Genomic DNA, 20,880 nt, shown 5'->3' with positions numbered 1-20,880 from the left:
GGCAGCCCCTGATCTCTCGCAGCCGAGCCGGAAACAGGTGGAGGTTTCTATGGAGACCCGCCTCCTCCGCTTCCCCGGCCGGCCCCTGCCACGCTTTAGCTTTCCCGAGCGGAGGCGGGGGCGGGTCCGAAAAATCACCCGCTCCACGGGCTCTGCCCCCTAGTGGCCGACTGGGGCCGCAGCCGCCCAAGGGGGCGTGGGCTTTCAAGCGAGAAGGACTGCGACTTTAAGAGGCGGGGCTGCGCTTGCTGTGGCGGAGGTGGATTGGCGGGAGGGGTTCCCGGAAGTGACGCTAGAGAAGTCCACGTGTGGGATCCCACCCCACATGGCGGCGCTCACGAAGAGGCTGCTGCAGCCCGGGAGGCCTCCGGCGGCCTTGAGTCGCCCCGTGGGACTGCGCGAGGCCAGCCTGGGCACTGATGCCGGCGCTGCGGTGCGAGTGCGGTTCGCCCCCAGCCCCACAGGTAACCTCGGCGGACGTGACTCTGCAGGCCGCGGCCCACTGTCTCGTCCCCGCCCCTCAATGTTCCCTTCCGGTGGTGTCAGTCTGGGTGGGCAGCGCGACCCCATTCTACAGAGGCAAAAACTGAGGTCGAGGGGCCTAGATGATTCATGTTGTCAGAAATTCCTTTGTATTGTACTGTACCATGCATTCAGTAAGTGTGTATTGAGTATAAATCTAAATCGTGTTCTAGGCACTGGGATAGAGTGATCATTGAGAAAGTCAGAACCCCTGAGAAGCTTACATTCTTGTGTCCCCGACAAACACGTGTAAAAGTAAATGTAACTTCAGATGTAATGTGCTATGCGAGAAATGAAGCAGGGTAGGGGACTGGGAGTTGGTAGGATGTTCATGAAGGTCTTACTGAGGAGATAACACTGAAGCTGAAAACCAAATGACGAGTAGGAGCCAGCTATGTGAAGTCTATAGGAGGAACCTTCTGGGTAGAGGAAATCTTGTTGGAACTTAACAAGCCAGAGGGAGGCAAAGGCCCATTGTATGGCTGATTGAAGATCTTGTCAGGCCTCCCCACCAGTTCCCAACATTCTTTTCTCAGGGAGACTACCTTTTGCCCTCTCCGCACCGAGCATGCCTGGCATTCCAAACCCCAGGGTCGGCAGATAAGAATCTTTGTGGCAAGATCCCAGCTGCACCGAGTTACAGGACAGGCAGCATCTTGTAGAGCAGTGCTTCTCAAATCATCCGTGGTGGAAGCACTGGTTTTTAGTTCCCAGTCAATTGTGGATCAATAAATAAACGAAATACTAGAAAAATGGAAATTTTGGAAACATACAAAGTACAATCCCAGTTCTTTTTGTTAGGTTCAACAGACATAAAATTACTCTGTCAAATTCCTGTAAGTTTGTAAATGTTTACTCTGTTTCTATGCTTACTTGGTTGAAAACTGCCAACAGTTTGCAGACCAGCACTGGACTGCACACTTTGCTTCGAGGAGCACTTAGAGTGCCAAGGCCTGAAATTGTCTGAATGCAGATTTCTGTTTTTGCCACTTTCTAGAAGTGTGACTTGCACAAGTTACTTAACCTCTCTGAGCCTCAGTTTTACCATCTGTCAAACAGGGCTAGTAATAGACTTATAGGTTTGGCTAATGCAGCTGAGCCACATAGCAAGGTCTGGTATGTGTAGGTACTTAATAAACAGTGTTCTCTATTATGATGATTATAATTCTCGCTTCCTGCTTGTTTGTGGGAAAAGCCCATATAGAAAAGGCTGTTGAGAATTATCAAGCAACANAACCAAATGACGAGTAGGAGCCAGCTATGTGAAGTCTATAGGAGGAACCTTCTGGGTAGAGGAAATCTTGTTGGAACTTAACAAGCCAGAGGGAGGCAAAGGCCCATTGTATGGCTGATTGAAGATCTTGTCAGGCCTCCCCACCAGTCCCCAACATTCTTTTCTCAGGGAGACTACCTTTTGCCCTCTCCGCACCGAGCATGCCTGGCATTCCAAACCCCAGGGTCGGCAGATAAGAATCTTTGTGGCAAGATCCCAGCTGCACCGAGTTACAGGACAGGCAGCATCTTGTAGAGCAGTGCTTCTCAAATCATCCGTGGTGGAAGCACTGGTTTTTAGTTCCCAGTCAATTGTGGATCAATAAATAAACGAAATACTAGAAAAATGGAAATTTTGGAAACATACAAAGTACAATCCCAGTTCTTTTTGTTAGGTTCAACAGACATAAAATTACTCTGTCAAATTCCTGTAAGTTTGTAAATGTTTACTCTGTTTCTATGCTTACTTGGTTGAAAACTGCCAACAGTTTGCAGACCAGCACTGGACTGCACACTTTGCTTCGAGGAGCACTTAGAGTGCCAAGGCCTGAAATTGTCTGAATGCAGATTTCTGTTTTTGCCACTTTCTAGAAGTGTGACTTGCACAAGTTACTTAACCTCTCTGAGCCTCAGTTTTACCATCTGTCAAACAGGGCTAGTAATAGACTTATAGGTTTGGCTAATGCAGCTGAGCCACATAGCAAGGTCTGGTATGTGTAGAGGTACTTAATAAACAGTGTTCTCTATTATGATGATTATAATTCTCAGTAATAGACTTATAGGTTTGGCTAATGCAGCTGAGCCACATAGCAAGGTCTGGTATGTGTAGGTACTTAATAAACAGTGTTCTCTATTATGATGATTATAATTCTCGCTTCCTGCTTGTTTGTGGGAAAAGCCCATATAGAAAAGGCTGTTGAGAATTATCAAGCAACATAGATCATCATAATAGCTAAAAGTAATTGAGGGTTGTACTTTGGTTAGCAGTTAGACCTCACAACAATCTCATAATTGGAAAGTTCCTATTTTTGTTTTTAATCTCTCTAACAGATAGGAAACTGAAACTCATAAAAGTTAAGTAGGGTTCCCAAGGGGTAGCAGCTAGTAAATGGTGGATGCAGAATTTGGATCCAGGTATATCTGATGGAAGAGGACTTGCTTTCAACTGCTGGGCCCCTGTCTTATGTCTTAGAGACTCCTGGGACCCAGTACTACTGAACTCTACTGGTTTTATGTTGGCCTTGCAATAACTAGGCAAAGGTCACCCATATAATCAGTGTTAAACTAGGGTGTGCCTGACCTCAGAAGAGCTTTTCCTATCCTGTGCTCCCTCCTGTACCTGGAACTCATTGTGGAGACTCAGGGCAGTAGGCTGGCAGATGAACTCATTGTGGAGACTCAGGGCAGTAGGCTGGTCCAAAGAAGGTAGGGTAAGGAGAAAGTTACAGTCCTGGGAAAACTGTTAGTTTTAAGTTTTCAATCAGGAATAATGAAAAAGTAGAATGTTAGGAGTTTAAACTCGGGTGAAGAGAAGTACAGTGGAATCAAATATTGCTTCTGGTTAGTTGCTTAAAGCCAGTGCTTAAAGTGAAAATCTCAAGTAGACAAAATTCAAAATGTACAACCTGGATAGTTACCTACAGTGCATGCAGTGCAAATGCCAAATGTGATTTCATTTTACTTTAAATTTGTAAATTGGGCTGGCTGGTTGGCTAGCTTGGTCAGAGCATGGTGCCGATAACACCAAGGTCAAGGGTCCAGATCCTCACAGTGGCCAACTACCCAAAAAAGTAAATTTTGTAATTCATTTGTAATTAATCTTTTTTGTCAGAGCACGTCATTGAATTCACACAAGTTAAATGCACATATGATAGAACTTCAATGAGTAATACTCTGCTTCTCCTTTGGGTGAAACTTGGCCTTGAAGCAAATATCACAGAAAAATAGTGGGTACAGTTGGGAGAGTTGGAGCCTTTTTCCAAAATGACATGCTCCAAAACCTGGGTGGTCTTCTACTTCCAGGATGAGGACTAACGGCATCTACACCCAGCCCTCTTCCATGGCAGTCTGGCTCTGGATGCTTGCTGGAGAGATGGGAACAGGAGGAGCTGTTTCTTGGTCTTCAAAATTCGTTGGGCCATTTTGTCACAAGAAGAGCTTACCTGCTCCTCAGCTGAGACCTGTGAGCTCATCTTCCCTGTCTTGTCTGAGCTCTTCTCTTCCTCTACTAGGCTTCTTGCACCTGGGTGGCCTCCGCACTGCCCTCTACAACTACATCTTTGCTAAGAAGCACCGGGGGAGCTTCATCCTGAGGCTGGAGGACACAGATCAGACCCGCCTTGTGCCTGGGGCAGCAGAGAATATTGAGGACATGCTGGAGTGGGCAGGTGAGGCTGGCAGGGGGAGAACCCTTCTCTTAGGAAGGAACACAGAGCAGGAAAACAGCCTGAAGGCCCAGGATGGAGAATGAGGAGTTCCTGGAAAAATGGGTACATTTGTGATGCCTAGGGTGGCAGATGCTATCTGAAAAGGTGTTGAAGCTCCATGAAGCAAAGTTCCAAGACTGTTTTGAGATTCTTGTTCTTATCTCAGAATCTCAAGTCCAGTTTCTACAGGGGCCAGGCAGGAAACACAGGCCAAATGGGAAAAGGAGGAGCTGGACCTTGTCCAAAGGAGGCAGTGCCTCTGAGCTCCAGCTCCGTGTTCCCACATGGGCAGGCTGGCCCAGTGTGTCCAATCTTCCAAGTTCCAAGAGGAGCCAGAAATCCAGATTGTTTTTGATGAATACTTACCATTGTTAAATATGGGCTCAGTTTTTTTTTTAAAACCCTATTGTAAGAGCTAAACAAAACTTCAGTCCATCTTCTTGTGGGAAGTTTAATCCTGAGGACAGCTAAGCTCAGGGAGAACAAGGAGGATTGTGTTTGCACTTCCTGCATCAATAGTTGCCTAGCTGTAGGGACAGGTATGACTAATGAAGGTTAAGATCCTCAAGGAAAAATACCGAGACTGTTTTGAGATATGTATTCTAACCTCAGGTAAATTATTCACTAAACTCTGAGTTCCTAAAGGGCAGAAACCAAGTTCATTTCTGTCTTCTATTATGGAAGATTTTAGCAAATGCCTAGTCGAGGTTTACTGAGTAAAGGAATTCATTCAAGATCATTTACCATGATCCAGGCACTGTTGCAGGTGCTGGAATAGCTAAAATTAATTGAGGGTGTACTTTGTACATTTCAAAGTATACAATTCAGTGGTTTTTAGTATCATTTTTACAGCTGTTATTAGTATTTAGTATTATTTACAGATAATCACTGTGTTGTGTAATCATCACCGTTATCTAATTCTAGAACATTTTCATCACCCCAAAACGAAATCCCACACCTATCAGCAGTCACTGCCCATTTCTCCCTCCTGCAACTGCTGGTGCCCACTCATTTACTTCCTGTTTCTGTGGATTTGCCTTTCCTGGACGTTTCGTGTGAATGGGCTCATACAACATGTGGCTTGTTGAGACTGGCTTCTTTTACTCAACGTAAAGTTCATCTGTGTGCTAGCATGTATCAGTACTGCATTCCTTTTTATGACCACATGATACTCATTGTATGCCACATTTTGTTTATCCATCCACCAGTGGATGGGCATTTGGGTTGTCTCCACTTTTTGGCTATTGTGAATAAAACTGCTCTGAACATTTGCATGCTCATTTTTGTCGGAACATATGTTTTCAGTTCTCCTAGGGGAGTCACTCTTAACTCCTGGGGCACTCCAAGATGCTGACCACGTTAAAGAGACTTGTTTAAAGTTAGAAAGGTACCCCAAATTACTTGATCTAACCCTCTTTTCTGACAAATGATGAAACAAAAGCCCTGGGAGAAAGGGAGCTAGATAATACTACTAATAACCTAAGCCAAGACATTCTGACTGCTTGGCATGTGCCAGGCAAGGTGCAAAGCACCTTACGTATGTCATCACATTCTAGCCTTGTGGTGACTCTCATGAGAAAGTTACTACTTGTATCCTTCTTTTACAAATGAAAAAGTGGAGACCCTGAAAGGTGGCTTGCCCAAGCTCTGAGAGCTGGCTGGTGTGCTTGAACCCAGGCCAACCCGCCTCCAGAGTTTGTGTTAACATTGAGAGTAATGGTGAATCATGAACTCTTCTTCCTAATTCATTCGAAAGTTTTTTGAAGGTAGAAACGCTTTCCTCCAGTTGCTGTGTCCCTTTTGCTCTCTACTAGAATCATTAATAGTTAATTCTTTATTTTTATTCTTTTTTTTTTTTTTTTTTTTTTTTTTTTTTTTTTTTTTTGTGGCCGGCCAGTGTGGGAATCTGAACACATGACCTTGATGTTATAAGGCTGAGCTCTAACCAAGCTAACTGGCCCCCCTCATTTAAAGTTAATTCTATCCTACACCATCTGAGGAAATGGGACGTTGGTTGGGGGTTTGGCTTATCACAGATCATATGTAATCTACAGCACATACAGGTAAGCCACGGGGCTCAGTGCTTTGTAAACATTAACGTGTTAGTTGGCACAATCACTCTGCCCAGCAAGCCCTTAGCTCCACTTTTCAGAGGAGGAAACTGAGGCTTAGAAAGGCTAAGTAGGGCCGAGCCTGTGGCGCACTCGGGAGAGTGTGGCGCTGGGAGCGCAGTGGCGCTCCCGCTGCAGGTTCGGATCCTATATAGGGATGACCGGTGCGCTCACAGCGCTCACTGGCTGAGCGTGTTGTGGCCGGTCTCCAAAAGGACAAAAAAAAAAAGAAAGGCTAAGTAATGCAAAGAGGTAGTACAATGAGCGGGTGAGAACTGGGGCTCACTAGCCTGGGTGTGAATCTGGTTGTGCCCCTTGTCCTTGGCCAAGTGACATAACAAAGCACTTCTGTGCCTCAGTTTCCTCTTTACACAAGGGGGTCAATAACAGCACCTGCCTGGTAGGGTGATTTTGAGGCTGTGGGACATGAAACATCCTGCATGGTGCTCAGCACCCTAGATCTCACATATTGTCAGTGCTTTGGGATCCTCTGTCACAGCAAGTGACAGGCTATGCCCTGAACCATGCTTCTCTCTCCCACGTCAGCTGTTCCCAAGCCTGAACTGGTTTCTCCCTCACCAGGGAGAAGATGGAGAAATGAGAACGTACAGATAAGAGCATGGGCGATGAAGCCCGTGTACCTGTGCCTGACCTTGAGTGCCAACCTCTCTGTGATTTAACTTCATCTCTGAAAGGGAAAGCATCTTGGGAGAGTACGGTGCTGATAACACCAGGGTCAAGGGTTTGGGTCCCCTTACCGGCCAGCCACCCCCCCAAAAAATAAAAAGGAAATTGTAATAGTACCTACCTCTTGGATTATTGTGAGGTTTGAAAGCTTTAATATGTATGTAAGGTGCTTAGAACAATGCCTGGAAATGACTGTGTTGTGCACGTGAGTTACTTTTGTTTGATGGTGATTCTCTCTGCCCTGTTCCAGGCATCCCTCCCGATGAGAGCCCCCGTCGGGGAGGTCCTGCAGGGCCCTACCAGCAGTCTCAGCGACTGGAGCTATATGCCCGGGCCGCAGAAGTGCTGCTGAAGACTGGAGCTGCCTACCCCTGTTTCTGCTCACCACAGCGGCTGGAGCTCCTGAAGAAGGAGGCCCTGAGGAACCGCCAGACGCCCCGGTAAGAGCCCCAGACCTTCAAAGATGCCTCCCCAACGTTGGGTATGTTCCTTATCTATTGCTGCATAATAATTTACCCCAAAACTTGCATTACCTCCCAGTTTCTGTGGATCAGGCATCTGTACACAGCTTAGCAGGGTCCTTTGGCTCAGGGTTTCATCCAAAGCTGTAATCAAGGTCTTGGCCAGGCCTGTGGTTATTTCAAGGCTTGACCTGGGGAACATCTGCTTCTGTCTTCTCTCATGAGGTTATTGGCGGACCTCAGATCCTTACTAGACATTGACTGGAGACATGAGTTTCTTGCCACGTGGGCCTCTCCATAGGGCATCTTAACATGGCAGCTGGCTTTGCTCACAGTGAACCAGGGAGAGAGCCAGAGAGTAGGCCAGGCAGAAGCTGAATCCACATGATTGTGGATATGGTATCTCATCACTTTTTGTGCATTCTATTCATTAGACAAGTCACTATGGCTTGCCCACACTCAGGGAAAGGATTACACACAGGGCAGAAATCAGGAAGTGGGGATCATTGGGGGCCATGCCAAAGCTGCCTGCCACATACAAGGATCTCAGATAATAACATGTAAAGTAAGTAAAACTTTCTTGTGTTCTATATTTAAAAGGTCCAGAAAGGGGCTGGCCTGGTGGCGCACTCGGTAGAGTGCGGCGCTTGGGAGCGCGGTGGCGCTCCCACTGAGGGTTCGGATCCCATATAGAGACCAGTCCACTCACTGGTTGAGCGCGGTGCGGGCACGACACCGAGGGTTGTGATCCCGTTGCCGGTCGCGGTACGGGCGCGACACCGAGGGTTGCGATCCCGTTACCGGTCACGAAAAAAGACAAAAAGGGGAAAAAAAAAAAAAAAGGTCCAGAAAGAAATATATTGAAAGATATCTCTCCCAACCTTGACTCTGGCCATTCAGTTTTGCTCTCCAGGAACAACTGGGGTTAGAATTTTCTTGTGTTTCCTCCAGGGATATTCAGTGTGTATGCTGATAAGTCTGTATGGTTTCTTCTTAGTCTGTATTCAAATGGTAGTGCACAATATACTGTGCACAGAATGTTGTACAACTTACTTGTCGCGTGCGTGTGTGCGTGCGTGCGTGCGTGTGTGTATGTGTGTGTGTCCAGTCAGTATGGAGATCTGAACCCTTGACCTTGTTGTTACAATACCACACTAACCAACTGAGCTGACCGGCTGTGATGACTAATATTGCCAGACATCATTTTGCACACGTACAGTGTGCTTGGCAGACACCTTCCTAGATGTGGAATTGCAGGGTCAGTTTGTAGCTTTGATAGATACTGCCTAGTGGTCCTTTGCCAATGTACACCCCTATCAACAGTAGCATCATTAACGTTTAAGTTCCACTTCAGTGAACTACTTGGACAAGGGCTCAGATGTTTGTAGAAGGTCGTGACATTCACTGCAGCATTGCTTTTTTATTAAAAACAATCTGTCCTTTGACAGGATTGTTTTTTAAAATTACATTAAGCTCTATTGTGGAATCCGTGTAGCCATTTATTGATTGAACACTTAGCCATATCAAGGACTAAGTTTACAAGTCTTACGTCTGTGACTCAGGATGCTTTTGGATGCAAATAATGGAATACCCTGTTAAAAGTGACAAACCAGAGATTCTCATACTTTAATGTGCAGATGAATCACTTGGAGATCTACTTAACATGCAGATGACTCAGTAGGTCTACGGTGGGGCCTGAGAGTCTGCATTGTCAACAAGCTCCAGGTGAGGCTGATGCTGGGGGTCTACAGACCACACTTTGAGTAACCAGGGCATAAGCCACACAGATATTTAACTTCTTGTTGTGCAGAAGTATACAGGTGGGTGACTCCAGGGTAAGACCAGCAGCTTGGAGATGTCAGGGCTCTATTTTGGCCTGTCTCTGATTTCCTTGCCTTCCCTCCCTCAATTGCTAGTAGCTGCAGCAGCTCTAAGCATGCTCCCCTCACAGGACAACATCCCAAGAGGACAGAGGGGGGAGGTGGGAAATAAAAAAATAAAACTAAAAAAAAAAAAAGGAATTTTTCTCTTGTGGCTCTCTTGCTGTCTTTCAGAAAGAAAAATGTTTCCCAGACCCTTGGCTCTCCCTTATCCCCCAAGCGTACTTTTCTTTGAGTGTCAATGACTAGGACGAGGTTATATTCCTACCTGGACTGGTCATTGGCATAGGGCAATGGGATTGCAAGATTGGCTATACCAGTCATGATTCAACCCCTTCGGATGAAGCATTCTGCCATTTCCTCATTAGCAAGGAGAAAGGGGGACAGCTGGTAGGTGGGCAAACATTAGCGTCTACCACGCTATATTGTGTCACTTAGTTTTCACAAACTACCTTACTATCATCTCATTGCAGACTGAGGAAATAGTTTGAAGAGGTAAATGACTTACCAAGGTCATGCAGCTACCAGAGACAAGGGCAAGTCTCCTGTCCATCAATGCTACTCTTAGCTACTATGCTGTCTGCTTCCCACCAGGTATGACAATCGGTGCCGGAACCTGAGCCAGGGGCAGGTGGCCCAGAAGCTGGCCAAGGAACCCAAGCCTGCTATCCGCTTCCGTCTGGAGGAGGAGGCACCAGCCTTCCAGGACCTGGTTTATGGCTGGAATCGGCATGAAGTGGCCAGTGTGGAGGGAGACCCGGTCATCCTGAAGAGTGACGGCTTCCCCACGTACCACCTGGCCTGTGTGGTGGACGACCACCATATGGGCATCAGCCATGTGCTGCGGGGCTCAGAGTGGCTTGTCTCCACCTCCAAGCATCTGCTTCTCTACCGGGCCCTGGGCTGGCAGCCACCTCACTTTGCCCACCTGCCCCTGCTCCTCAACAAGGATGGCAGGAAGCTATCCAAGAGGCAAGGAGACATTTTCCTGGAGCACTTTGCTGCTGTTGGCTTCCTGCCCGATGCCTTGCTCGACATCATCACTAACTGTGGCTCGGGGTTTGCAGGTATCCGCCCCCTCAAGTGATCCCAGTGGCAGAGAGCATAGCCGTGTAAAACAGAGGCTTTGGTTAAGGTTGACTTGGTCTGCAGTCTAGCTTTGTCACCTACCAGCCACATGATCTTGGACAAGTTCATTCTTTTATTGAACAAGTGCTTATTGAGTCAAACACTGAGCTATAACAATGATCAGGGCAGACATAATCCCCGCACTCAAGGAGCTTGTAGTCTATGAGCCTCAGCTGCCCCACCTGTGCAGTGGGGATAAGTACCTTCGTCATAGTGTTAAGGTAGGATTCACTGAGCTCATGAATGATGTAAGGCACCCAGCACAGTGCCCACCACACAGTAAGTACAAAACTGTACAGATTCTGTGATTGTACAGTGACACGTATGTACTCTAACAGTGTTACAAGTATTACTACGAATCTAGTTTATTCCAAGCTGAGCCCTTATCCTTGGCCCAAGTCTTAGAGCCCAAACCTTGAAGAAGCAAGCACCAAATAAGTTGACCTCTTTGCGGCAAGGATTTCTGAAAATGTAGTGTTAATAGTCTTCTTGTTGTTTATTCTGCTCTCATTTCACTTAACCTTTAAAATATCCTTGAGGGGTAGATATTTGTTATCCCTACTGTTTGTAAGAGGGTTGTGAGGCTCAGAGAGGTTCAGTAAGTTGCCAAAGTCACACAGCTTAGTAAGGAATATAGCATTTTAGGCCTGTGCCTGACCATGATGCCCACTGATTGTGTGGGACAAAGATGCTGCTCATGAGAAGCAGCTCCCAGCACTGCGGTTCTTAACTCTGGCTGTACTTTGGAATCAACTGGGAGACTTGTAATATGTACTGATGCTCAGACCCCACCCAAAACCAGTTGAATCAGAATCTCTGGGGTAAAACAGGGCAATGAGTGCACTATTCCTATGGCTCACACCTTTGAGGGTAATGAGGATTGGTTTAGCCTGATTTGATTGTTTTCACACCTTTTTTTCTTAGTGACAGAATCCTTTCTGAAAGTGAAAGCTCATTCAAGCCCTTGATATATAGCTAGAATTTGAATCCCTTTGGTTGAAGTGGAATGGGGAGCCTAGAGCTTGCTCACTCAGCATCCCTTGTGTCTGAAAGTGTATGGAGGAACGGAGAGAGGAAGCTGAGTGGCTGAGCCTTCCTCACTTGCAGAGAACCAGATGGGCAGGACCCTGCCAGAGCTGATAACACAGTTCGACGTGAGCCGGATCACCTGTCACTCAGCCCTGCTGGATCTGGACAAGCTCCCAGAATTCAACAGGTGAGTGGTAAGCGTGGAGATTGTCTGGTAGAAAAGGGTTTTCTTGCTCATGATGGGGCTCTGGCAGAGAGTAGAGTGGGCTCTAGGGTCACACATACCTGATTTTGACTTCGGGCTCTAGTGTCTAATGCTATGTGATCACAGGTACGTGGTCACACACCCAACCTCTCGGAGCCTTTGTTTCCTCTTCTCTAAAACCAGACTAATAATGGTACCCATCTTATGTGATTGTTGTAAGAATTAAATGTTCCATGAAAATATCTTGCACAGCCCCTGGCGCATATAAAATGCTCAGTAAATGGTAGATATTGTTTTTATTGTTGGCATTATGTTCCTGGCCACCCCTTGCATGGATACTGTTAACAACCAAAGCCTGGAGAAGGGCATCTTCATTTTAGAATCACTACCCAGCCGCCACCCAGCAAACACAGTGAATGAGCACTGTCTCATGGCATCTAGTTTATATTTCATGTATTTGATGTTTCAAGTAGTTCTTCACTTTGAAACCTCCGGATATAGTTACAATTCAGATAATTATTGACACGTTTCAGTCAAAGGGAATTAGTTGTAAAGCCAGCAGCCAGGTTTGCATCTGGAGGCAAGGGACTCATTGGTGCCTTCTCTTGAACACAGTTTTGGGGCAGACTCTTTCCTTGGTGCTTTTACCTGTGTGAGCCCAGAGAATTCCATTGGCTGCAGGTGTTTTAGGGATATCACTTCATTTACTTCTCCCATCAGACCTATGAGATTGATTGTAGGATTTTGCCCTATCTTACATATGAGGAACACATGATGTATAGATGTTAAGTAACTAGCCCAAGTGCACACAGTAAACAGAGGGCATCTCTTGAATGGGGCATTCAAGAGTGAATGCACAGGGGCTGGCCGGTTGGCTCAGTTGGTTAGGGAGTGGTGATGTAACACCAAGGTCAAATGTTCAGGTTCCTGTACTGGCCAGCCACCACAAAAAAGAAAAGTGAATGAACATATGTGTTTAATGTAGCTTGTTCTTCTAGCTTTTTTATCATAGAGAAAGTGCTATCCCAGGGGGAGGTGGAGTCAGGACAGGAAGGGTGCTTTGTGATCCATTCTGGTCCTCCCCATAGAACAAGCAATAAGTAGCCTAAATGAAGACAGAGGTGGACTTGTGCATAACGTGAATCAGGGAGGGGATGGAGCATGAAGACTGATACTCACAGTTTTAATGCAGCCGAGGCTGTCATCTTTAGACGTCTATATAATCAAGGCACTGCCATGATTATTTCGGCACTAGTAGTAAGGATGGTAACGGGAGTTGTCACAGCAGGAGCAGTGCTGGTGGAGCAGTGGCAGTAGCCATAGTGCTTCACATTTGTGTAGCAGACTGTGTCTTAGGCCCTGGACCTTACCCACATTATCCCAAGCATGGCCACGAGGTTCTCTTGATTTGTTTTTCTTTCTACTATCTCATCTGTCTACTAAGAAGGTTCTAGAAACAGTTTCAGAACCACTTTCATGCATTTCTCTTAATGCCTTTTTAAAAAAAATATTCAAAAAAATATCATTGTTATGTTTTTTGGCCAGTCTGCATTCCAAGTAATTTCCCGGAGGGTCTCGTCCTTCTACCCTCTGACCTACCCAAGCTTGTTTGCAGACCCCCCGCCTGTCTGCAGCTCCTGAATGTGCTGGTAATACAGTGTCACTGTCAGTGCTTTACCTACAGTCTATCTTTTGAATCTTCACAGCCACCCTGTGCAGGAGGCCCACTTGTCCCCATTTTAACATGTGGATCCTGAGCTCCTGATGGTTATGTAACTTGCTGCACACACATGGCAGGGCAGGCTTCACACTCAGGCCTGCCTGATTCCAGAGCCCATGAGATGCCCACCACACCTCACTGCCTGCTTCCTGTGCCAGGGACAAGGGGCCAGGCATCTCAGAATGGTTCTCCAGGGCAGGCTTCACACTCAGGCCTGCCTGATTCCAGAGCCCATGAGATGCCCACCACACCTTACTGCCTGCTTCCTGTGCCAGGGACAAGGGGCCAGGCATCTCAGAATGGTTCTTGACTACGTGGAAAGGATCATCCTGCTGAGACAGGTGTGGGGTCGGGGGGTGCCGCAGTCCTGCTCCCTTCCAGTGTGTTCAGAGCCCTGTCCCCAGTGACTGCCTTCTTCCCCAGGGTCACATTTGCCGTCTGCAGGATTTGGTCTCCCCAGCATACTCCTATCTGTGGACTCGCCCTGCTGTGGGGCGAGCACAGCTTGGCGCCATCTCGGAGAATGTGGACGTGATTGCCGAGCGCGTGCTGGGGTGAGTACCACAGCTGAGCTCTGGGTTCCACACATGTCCTCCTCTCTCTCCCTCCCATGGCCCCACTTCCTCCAGGGCATGGCTGTGGGCCCCTAGCACATCCCTACAGCTAGTGGGGGAATGATCGCTCACTGGCTTTCTTTGGTAAGGAGGCCTTACCCAGAGGACCCAGGCTCTCCCTGGACACAGGCAGTGAGTTCGGTGGCTCACATGGACCTGGGGTGCATTCCTGTTCTGCCACTTACTCACCACATTATCTTGCCTTGCCCAGGTGGCTTCACTTTGGCCAGGTTACTGCACCTCTTTGAGCCACCATTTCGTCATCTATAAGATAGAAATCATACAGTAACAGTAACAGAACTTTCATTGACAAGGGCAGAAAATGCAACCAAGAATGGCTAAAGCAAGGGGGAATGATTGTTTCTGTAATTGCAAAGGCCAGAGGAAAGGTTGTTTAAGGCACAGCTTAATGCAGGGGCCAGCAGTGTGTTACCAAGACCTACTTTGTCTCTCTGTGCCTCTGACTTTTTGCTCCCCACTGCACCATGCTGGTCTCTTTCTGCAGAGGCTCTGTATTAGGTAGACAGGGGCAGGAGTCCTACCACCCCAAAGAAATGACAGTGCCAATCTCCTATTGAAGTACACTTCTCCCAGGAGGCAGTCTGGGGCCAGCCAGTTTTCTATGTGTCAAGGGTCCTGCGTCTGTAGGTTTTGCTCTTCTCTGCGTGGTCCATGGTGGCTCATGGACTGTCCATGATTCATTGAGGGGAGAAAGGAGGAAAAGGGGAAGGGGATGGGACACTCCTTCCCCATAAGGACCTTAAAAGCTATACATACCATTTCTACCCCTACCCTGCTGGCTAAAACTAGGTCTTCTGGCCACACCAAGCTGCAGGTGAATCTGGAAAATGTAGTTTTTTAACTTGGCAGCCATGTGGCCGGCTAAAAATTCTATGACTGCATGAGAAAGGGAGAAAGGATACTGGGGGATCATTAGCAGCATCTCTCAGTCTCCCACTGTTGTAAGATAGCCTCGGCCACTACATACCGCAGAACCTCTGCTTCAGACTCCAGCGGCATTTTGAGATTACCTCTTCCCAGGTAGTTTGGTATTAACTCTGACTGGGCCTGATTGGCCTGGTTTTCCTGTCTTCGAACCAGTCACCAAGGCCTGGAGAATGTAAAGTGCTAATTGGCTTAGGCTTAGGTCATATGCTGGACCCTGAGTGGACCCCCAGCCAGAGCACATGGGCTGAGAATGGGGGGGATGGAAAATTCCCTAGGGAGATTTGGGACATTGGTATCAGGAGAAAAGGGGATGGATGCTGGGCAGAAAAATCCACAGGTATTTATTTTACTTACCTCCCAGGTTTGCTGTGAAGAGGAAATTAGATAATAATCACAAATACTTATGTTTTTGTGGGCTGGCCAGTTAGCTTAGGTGGTTAGAGCATGGTGTTATTACACCAGCGTCCAGGATTCAGACCCTTGTACCAGCCAACTACCAAAAATATATGTATATGTGTGTGTGTGTTTGCTTACAATGTGCTATTTTTTATATATACATATATATATACACACATGGGTGTGTATAAGTACATATGTGCTTAAATTCACAGCAACCTAATAAAATAAGTAATGTTATTATCCCCATTTTACAGATGAGAAAATTAAGGCACAGGGAGGTCAAGTAACTTCTTCAAAATAATACGTCTAGTAAGTGGAAGAACAGGGATTTAAACCCAGGCAGTCTGGGTCTAAAAATCATATGTCTAACCATATTCTTTATTGTTTTTTTAATCTGTAAAGTGCTCGGACAGTGTCTGATACCTAGAAAGCTTCAATATATTATAATATATATTTTTTGTTTTGTTTTTTGGTGGCTGACCCATGCGGGGATCCAAACCCATGACCTTAGTGTTACCAGGCTGTGCTCTAACCAACTGAGCTAACCAGCCAGCCCTAAATTCAATATTTTGATTATTAATACATTCAAACCTTTTAAACCTTGGTTTGAAACTTAGAAATTATTATTATTTTTTAAATGGTATACATTGGAAGTCATCTTTTTAGTTCTTGTCACCCATCTGTCCAGCTCCTGAAGCCTCTGGGGGTTACTACTATTCTTAATTACATCTGAATAATTCTTATTTTCCTCACTTTTTACCACAAAGGTACGCCATAGTATCACTGTTCTCTGTCTTTTGGGTGTTTTTTTCATTCAACAATGCATCATTAGATTTGTCCAGTGCTTAGAGAGCATCCTCATTCTTTTCTACAGCTACACATACTCCATTATACTGCTTTACCGTGATGTATTTAATTCATCTCCTATTGGTGGACATTTAGGTTACTTCCAAATTTTGCTGTTACAAACAATGCTGCAGTGAATAACTTTGTATAGACATTATTAAGTATGTTTGCAATGACCTTGTATAGACATTATTAAGTATGTTTGCAGGATATATTTCCAAGAGCTATTATTATTAATAATATATACTCTCTTAATTTAGGGCATTCCACCATAGGAGCTATTAATTCTAATTCACCAGCACCAATGTCTTAACTCCCATCCCAGCCATGGGATTAGATTTCTGAGACACTGGGACTGCCACTGAAGTCAGGCAACCTGATACCCAAATGTTCAGAAGCTGCCAGATCACTAGAAGTCTCTTTTATGCCCATGCCAGGCTCTGGGCCAGCTCTAATGTCCTGAGCTGTCACTGTTGGCTGCCTAGGGCTGTCATTTTTTTTTTTTTTTGTCAGCTCCTTGGAAGCCTGCTTCCTCACAGTGACATTAGGGACAGTGTGTTTTTTTCCCACATTACATTTTATATTTTCAGCATTTCATCTCCTTGATTTCATAAAATAGTAACTACGTGGCTTAGTTAATGATTGTCTTAGTCCACTGGAGCTGCTATAAAAAAATACCATTGACTGGTGGCTTAAACAATAAGACATTTATTTCTCATGGTTCTGGAGGCTGGAAGTTCAAGATCAGAGTGCTGGCTTATTGAGTGCCTGGTTCCTGGGCCCTGTCCTCATATGTCTTTTTGCTGTGTCCTTATGTGGCAGAAGGTTTGAGGGCTGTCTCTGGAGTCTCTTTTATAAGGGCACTAATCACCTCCCAAAGGCCCCACCTCCTAATATCATCATCCTGGAGGTTAGGATTTCAACATATAAATTTTAGGAGGACACAACATTCAGACTGTAGCAATGATGTGATAAGAACAGTTAGTTTTGTCTTAAACTGAAGCTCAGTTGCTCAAGTACTGGCAGTTAGTGAGGAAATCTGTCTGCACTAAAAGGCTGTTTCTTCAAGTCGTTGATAACCCCGGCACTGCACACTGAGTCGACCTTTGGAATGCAGTTGTCCAGACCCCGTTGTGAGCAGACAGTGTCAAAACTGGCATCATAGATCATCCACACCAGCTTCAGTCCCTCTCCAGTGTCTCCAGTTTGGAATCTCTGATAGAAACTTAGAGGAACTGGGAGATTGCTGTGGCATATACTCACCTCCAGTCTATTCCCATCTTTTGCTTTGACTCAGAATTAGGGCTAGGGCAAATTTTTTGCAAATCCAGCTCTTAACTGAATGGGGAATTTCTCTTGAAACTCAAACCTTTTGGGAGAGTCTCTCAGACTGGCAGGAGGAGGCGGGGGGGTGTTGCCAGCCCATGGGATTTTAGATCCTTAAGTGCTTCAGTTTGTGAGAAAAGAATGGTTGTAGCAAGCTTGTGGCAAGGCCATTCCTGGAGCTGGGTTCTCCTGATTTCTTTCTTTCTGCTCTTCTGTGCTACAACCCCAAAGAGATTTTCACCCACCAATCTTGAAGCTATGTTTCAGATAATTTCCCAGAAAATAGTCATTCTTCCATCCTATGTCTAACCCATTTCTAAGTTTCTTTCTAGATCATCTTGCAATGTCTCTGAACACTTAGATGTAATAAATCTTAGCTGACTTTTAAAAACTTTTAATTTAAAAAGACTGGCCCATTAGCTCAGTTGGTTAGAACACCAAGGTCAAGGGGGATTGCTGTACTGGCCAGCCGCCAAAAAAACAAAACCTAACACAAACAAACAAAATCCCTGCAACTTTTTATTCAGATCCAAAATCTCATACTTTTGAGTACATATCATGTGTTCAGGCGCTGAACTTGGTGCTTTGCAAATTTACCTCTCCACCATAGCCCAGTGCTGGACAGATACTATTATTATTCCCACTTGACAGATGAGAAAGCGGAGGCAATGAGACTACATAACACAAGTAACAAGAAGTAAATCCTCTTGTTATGGTACCCTCTTAGTTCCTTATATTTATTATGTCTTCTTGCTTGGATTATCTATGTATGTGGTCCCTTGGTTGTTTTTTCTTCTCCAACTTGGATAGGGGAAGTGGGTGGTAGATATCTTCCTCCTTCCCCAAAACAGGCTTGAGCATTGGTTGTGCTGCTTATATTGTAGCCGGCCAATAATCTTCTCAAGTTCTCCCTCCCACCCACTTGCCATTGGCCCTTGCAGGCCCCTTATAGTCTGGCCCTCTTCTAGGCTTCTAGAAAGATCTGGCACGGGCTTAACTCAGGATGCGCTGAATGGAGAACTGAAGAAGCTGTCAGAAGGTCTGGAAGGCACCAAGCACAGTAATGTCATGAAACTCCTCCGAGTGGCCCTCAGTGGACAGCTGGTGAGGCGGGGCGATGGGCTGGACTGTTCTCTGGAGCCCCTCATTTATCCCTTCAACTAACACCTAGTGGCAGGCACGGAGCTCAGTTTTGGGGATACAAATATGATCTCTCCCCTCATTCAGTCTTTCAACAGATGATATTTATTTTATACCTCCTGTGCGTGAGCACCATGCTAGGGACAGTGGATATAGTAGTGAACAAAATACACATGATCCCTGCCTTCATGGAGTTTATGGTTTATTGGGGATAACAGACATATCAATAGTTTACTTAATATGGGAAAAACAGGCTCCTGGGACCCATCCACGGAAATTAAAGACCAATAAAATGCAAGCTCTGCTCCTTGGAATGCAGGTTGCAGTGCTGGGGCTGGCCTGGGAATAACTTCTGCAGACTGGGCTGAGCATAAGTTCCTTGGGCAGTTTTGGGCAATAAGGCAATGTTTTCTCTTTTTGTTCTTAGCAAGGACCTCCTGTAGCTGAGATGATGGTGTCCTTGGGACCAAAGGAAGTGCAAGAACGAATCCGGAAGGTTCTTTCCAGCTAGGGAGAAGATGTGCAAGACATTGGATGTGCAGGGCAGTGGAGATGGCCCTAGGAACCTGTACCCTTGGAAACTGCTTTCAGAGGAGAGGAGGAGGCGGCCTGGGGCGCATCAGGAAGCTTGCAGATGGAACTAAGAGTGGAAACAGAATCTGCGGCTGCACACAGTACATTTATGGCTCCATGGCAGGCCCATCCTCAGCAGTTGGCCAGGGGAGCCCAGCCCATCTCACCTCCTTGCCTGGAAAGGAAGTCCTCGTGTCTGGTTTTGATACCACATTACACAGTGGAGTTTGGGAGTTAGTTCACAGAAAAGTCAGCCTCCCAGGACAGTCTACTGGGCTCAGGTATTGGTTTTCTAGGGCTGTCGTAACAAAATCCCACAGAACTGGGTGGCTTAAGTTTTTTTCTCACAGTTCTGGAGGTTAGAAGTCCAAGATCAAGGGGCCAGCAGGTTTGTTTTTTTCTGAGGCCTCTGTTCATGGCCTACAGACAGCTGCCTTCTCACTGTGTCTTCATGTCGTCTTTCCTCTGCACATGCACCTCCCTGGTTCAACCTGCCTATTTTGCATCTTTTCCTTTATATACATGTTCCTTCTACCATTGCTTGTAAATTACTGTGGGTTTCTGAAATGAATGTTTGTTTAGGGTCTTAGGTGAGTAGAAATAGCTAAAGTGAAAGGAGGATGGTGGCTAGATATTAGCACCCTCCAAGGCTTTTAGGCGTCCCCTGTATGGCAGCCTGCCTCTAAGATGGCCCCCAGCGTCCCTGCCTCCTTGTATTCACACTCTGTGGTTGCTTCTATATTGGATAGGGCTGATTGTGTGAGCAGTAGGCTGTTGAGGAAATGATAGAGTTTGAATTCAGAAGGTAGGTCATAAAATACATTGTGGCTCCTGTAGTGTTCTCTCTAATCCTTTTCTTTGGGGCCTGCCAGCTCCCAGGTCGTGAGGACACTCAGCAGCCCTATGGACAGGTCCGTGTGACAAAAAACTGAGGCCTCCTGCCAATAGTGAGCCATGAGAGTCAGCCATTTTAGAAGCTGATCTTCCAGCCCCTGTCAAATGTTCAGATGACTGCAGACCTGGCTGACATCCTGACTGTGACCTCCCTGGGAGACCCTGAGCCAGAACCACTCAGCAAAGCTGCCCCAGAATTTTAGACACACATGAACTGTGAGATAGTAAGGATTTGGGGTAATGTGTTACCCAGCAATAGGCAACTAATATGCTTCTTGCCCAGAGGAATAGGGAGAGGGGATTAAATAGTTTGTTGAGTCTCATACAGTCTTTGTCTTCATTTAAACAGTGCACTAGTTAAAGTTATTTTGTCGCAGGCGATAGAAACCAACTCTGCCTAACTTAAGAAGTTTACTGGAGACTATGGGAGAGTTAAAGAATCTATGGAAAAGCCAGAGGACCAGATCTTGAAAAAGATAGGAACCAGGCAGTGGGAGCTAAAGGCTAAGTCCTGTCTGAGTTCTTTGGTGGGGACACATAGACTACTATTGGTTTTTGTGTTTGTTTGTTTTTTTACAGTTTTTTCTTTTTTTTTTTTTCCTTTTTGTCTTTTTTCGTGACCGGCAACGGATCGCAACCCTCAGTGTTGCTCCCACACCTCGCTCAGCCAGTGAGCCGCCGGTCTGTATGTGGGATCCG

General features: G+C 46.1%; 1 protein-coding gene across 1 annotated transcript; it reads left to right on the top strand.

Annotated features, from left to right (window-relative positions):
- Positions 1 to 325: 325 nt before the first annotated feature.
- On the top strand, positions 326 to 19,679 carry EARS2 (glutamyl-tRNA synthetase 2, mitochondrial). Its single transcript, XM_008568269.1, has 9 exons — positions 326 to 464; positions 4,026 to 4,181; positions 7,269 to 7,458; positions 9,954 to 10,426; positions 11,595 to 11,703; positions 13,337 to 13,370; positions 13,865 to 13,995; positions 18,543 to 18,678; positions 19,142 to 19,679. The coding sequence occupies exons 1-9, from the start codon at positions 326 to 328 to the stop codon at positions 19,223 to 19,225; spliced, it is 1,452 nt and encodes a 483-aa protein (XP_008566491.1). The 3' UTR covers positions 19,226 to 19,679.
- The last annotated feature ends 1,201 nt before the right edge of the window (positions 19,680 to 20,880 follow it).

The sequence above is a fragment of the Galeopterus variegatus genome, unplaced genomic scaffold (genome assembly GCF_000696425.1).
Source record: "Galeopterus variegatus unplaced genomic scaffold, G_variegatus-3.0.2 Scaffold391, whole genome shotgun sequence".
Lineage (NCBI taxonomy): Eukaryota > Metazoa > Chordata > Mammalia > Dermoptera > Cynocephalidae > Galeopterus > Galeopterus variegatus.
The sequence above is the reverse complement of the archived record's forward strand: the minus strand, read 5'-3'. Positions and strand labels throughout refer to the sequence as shown.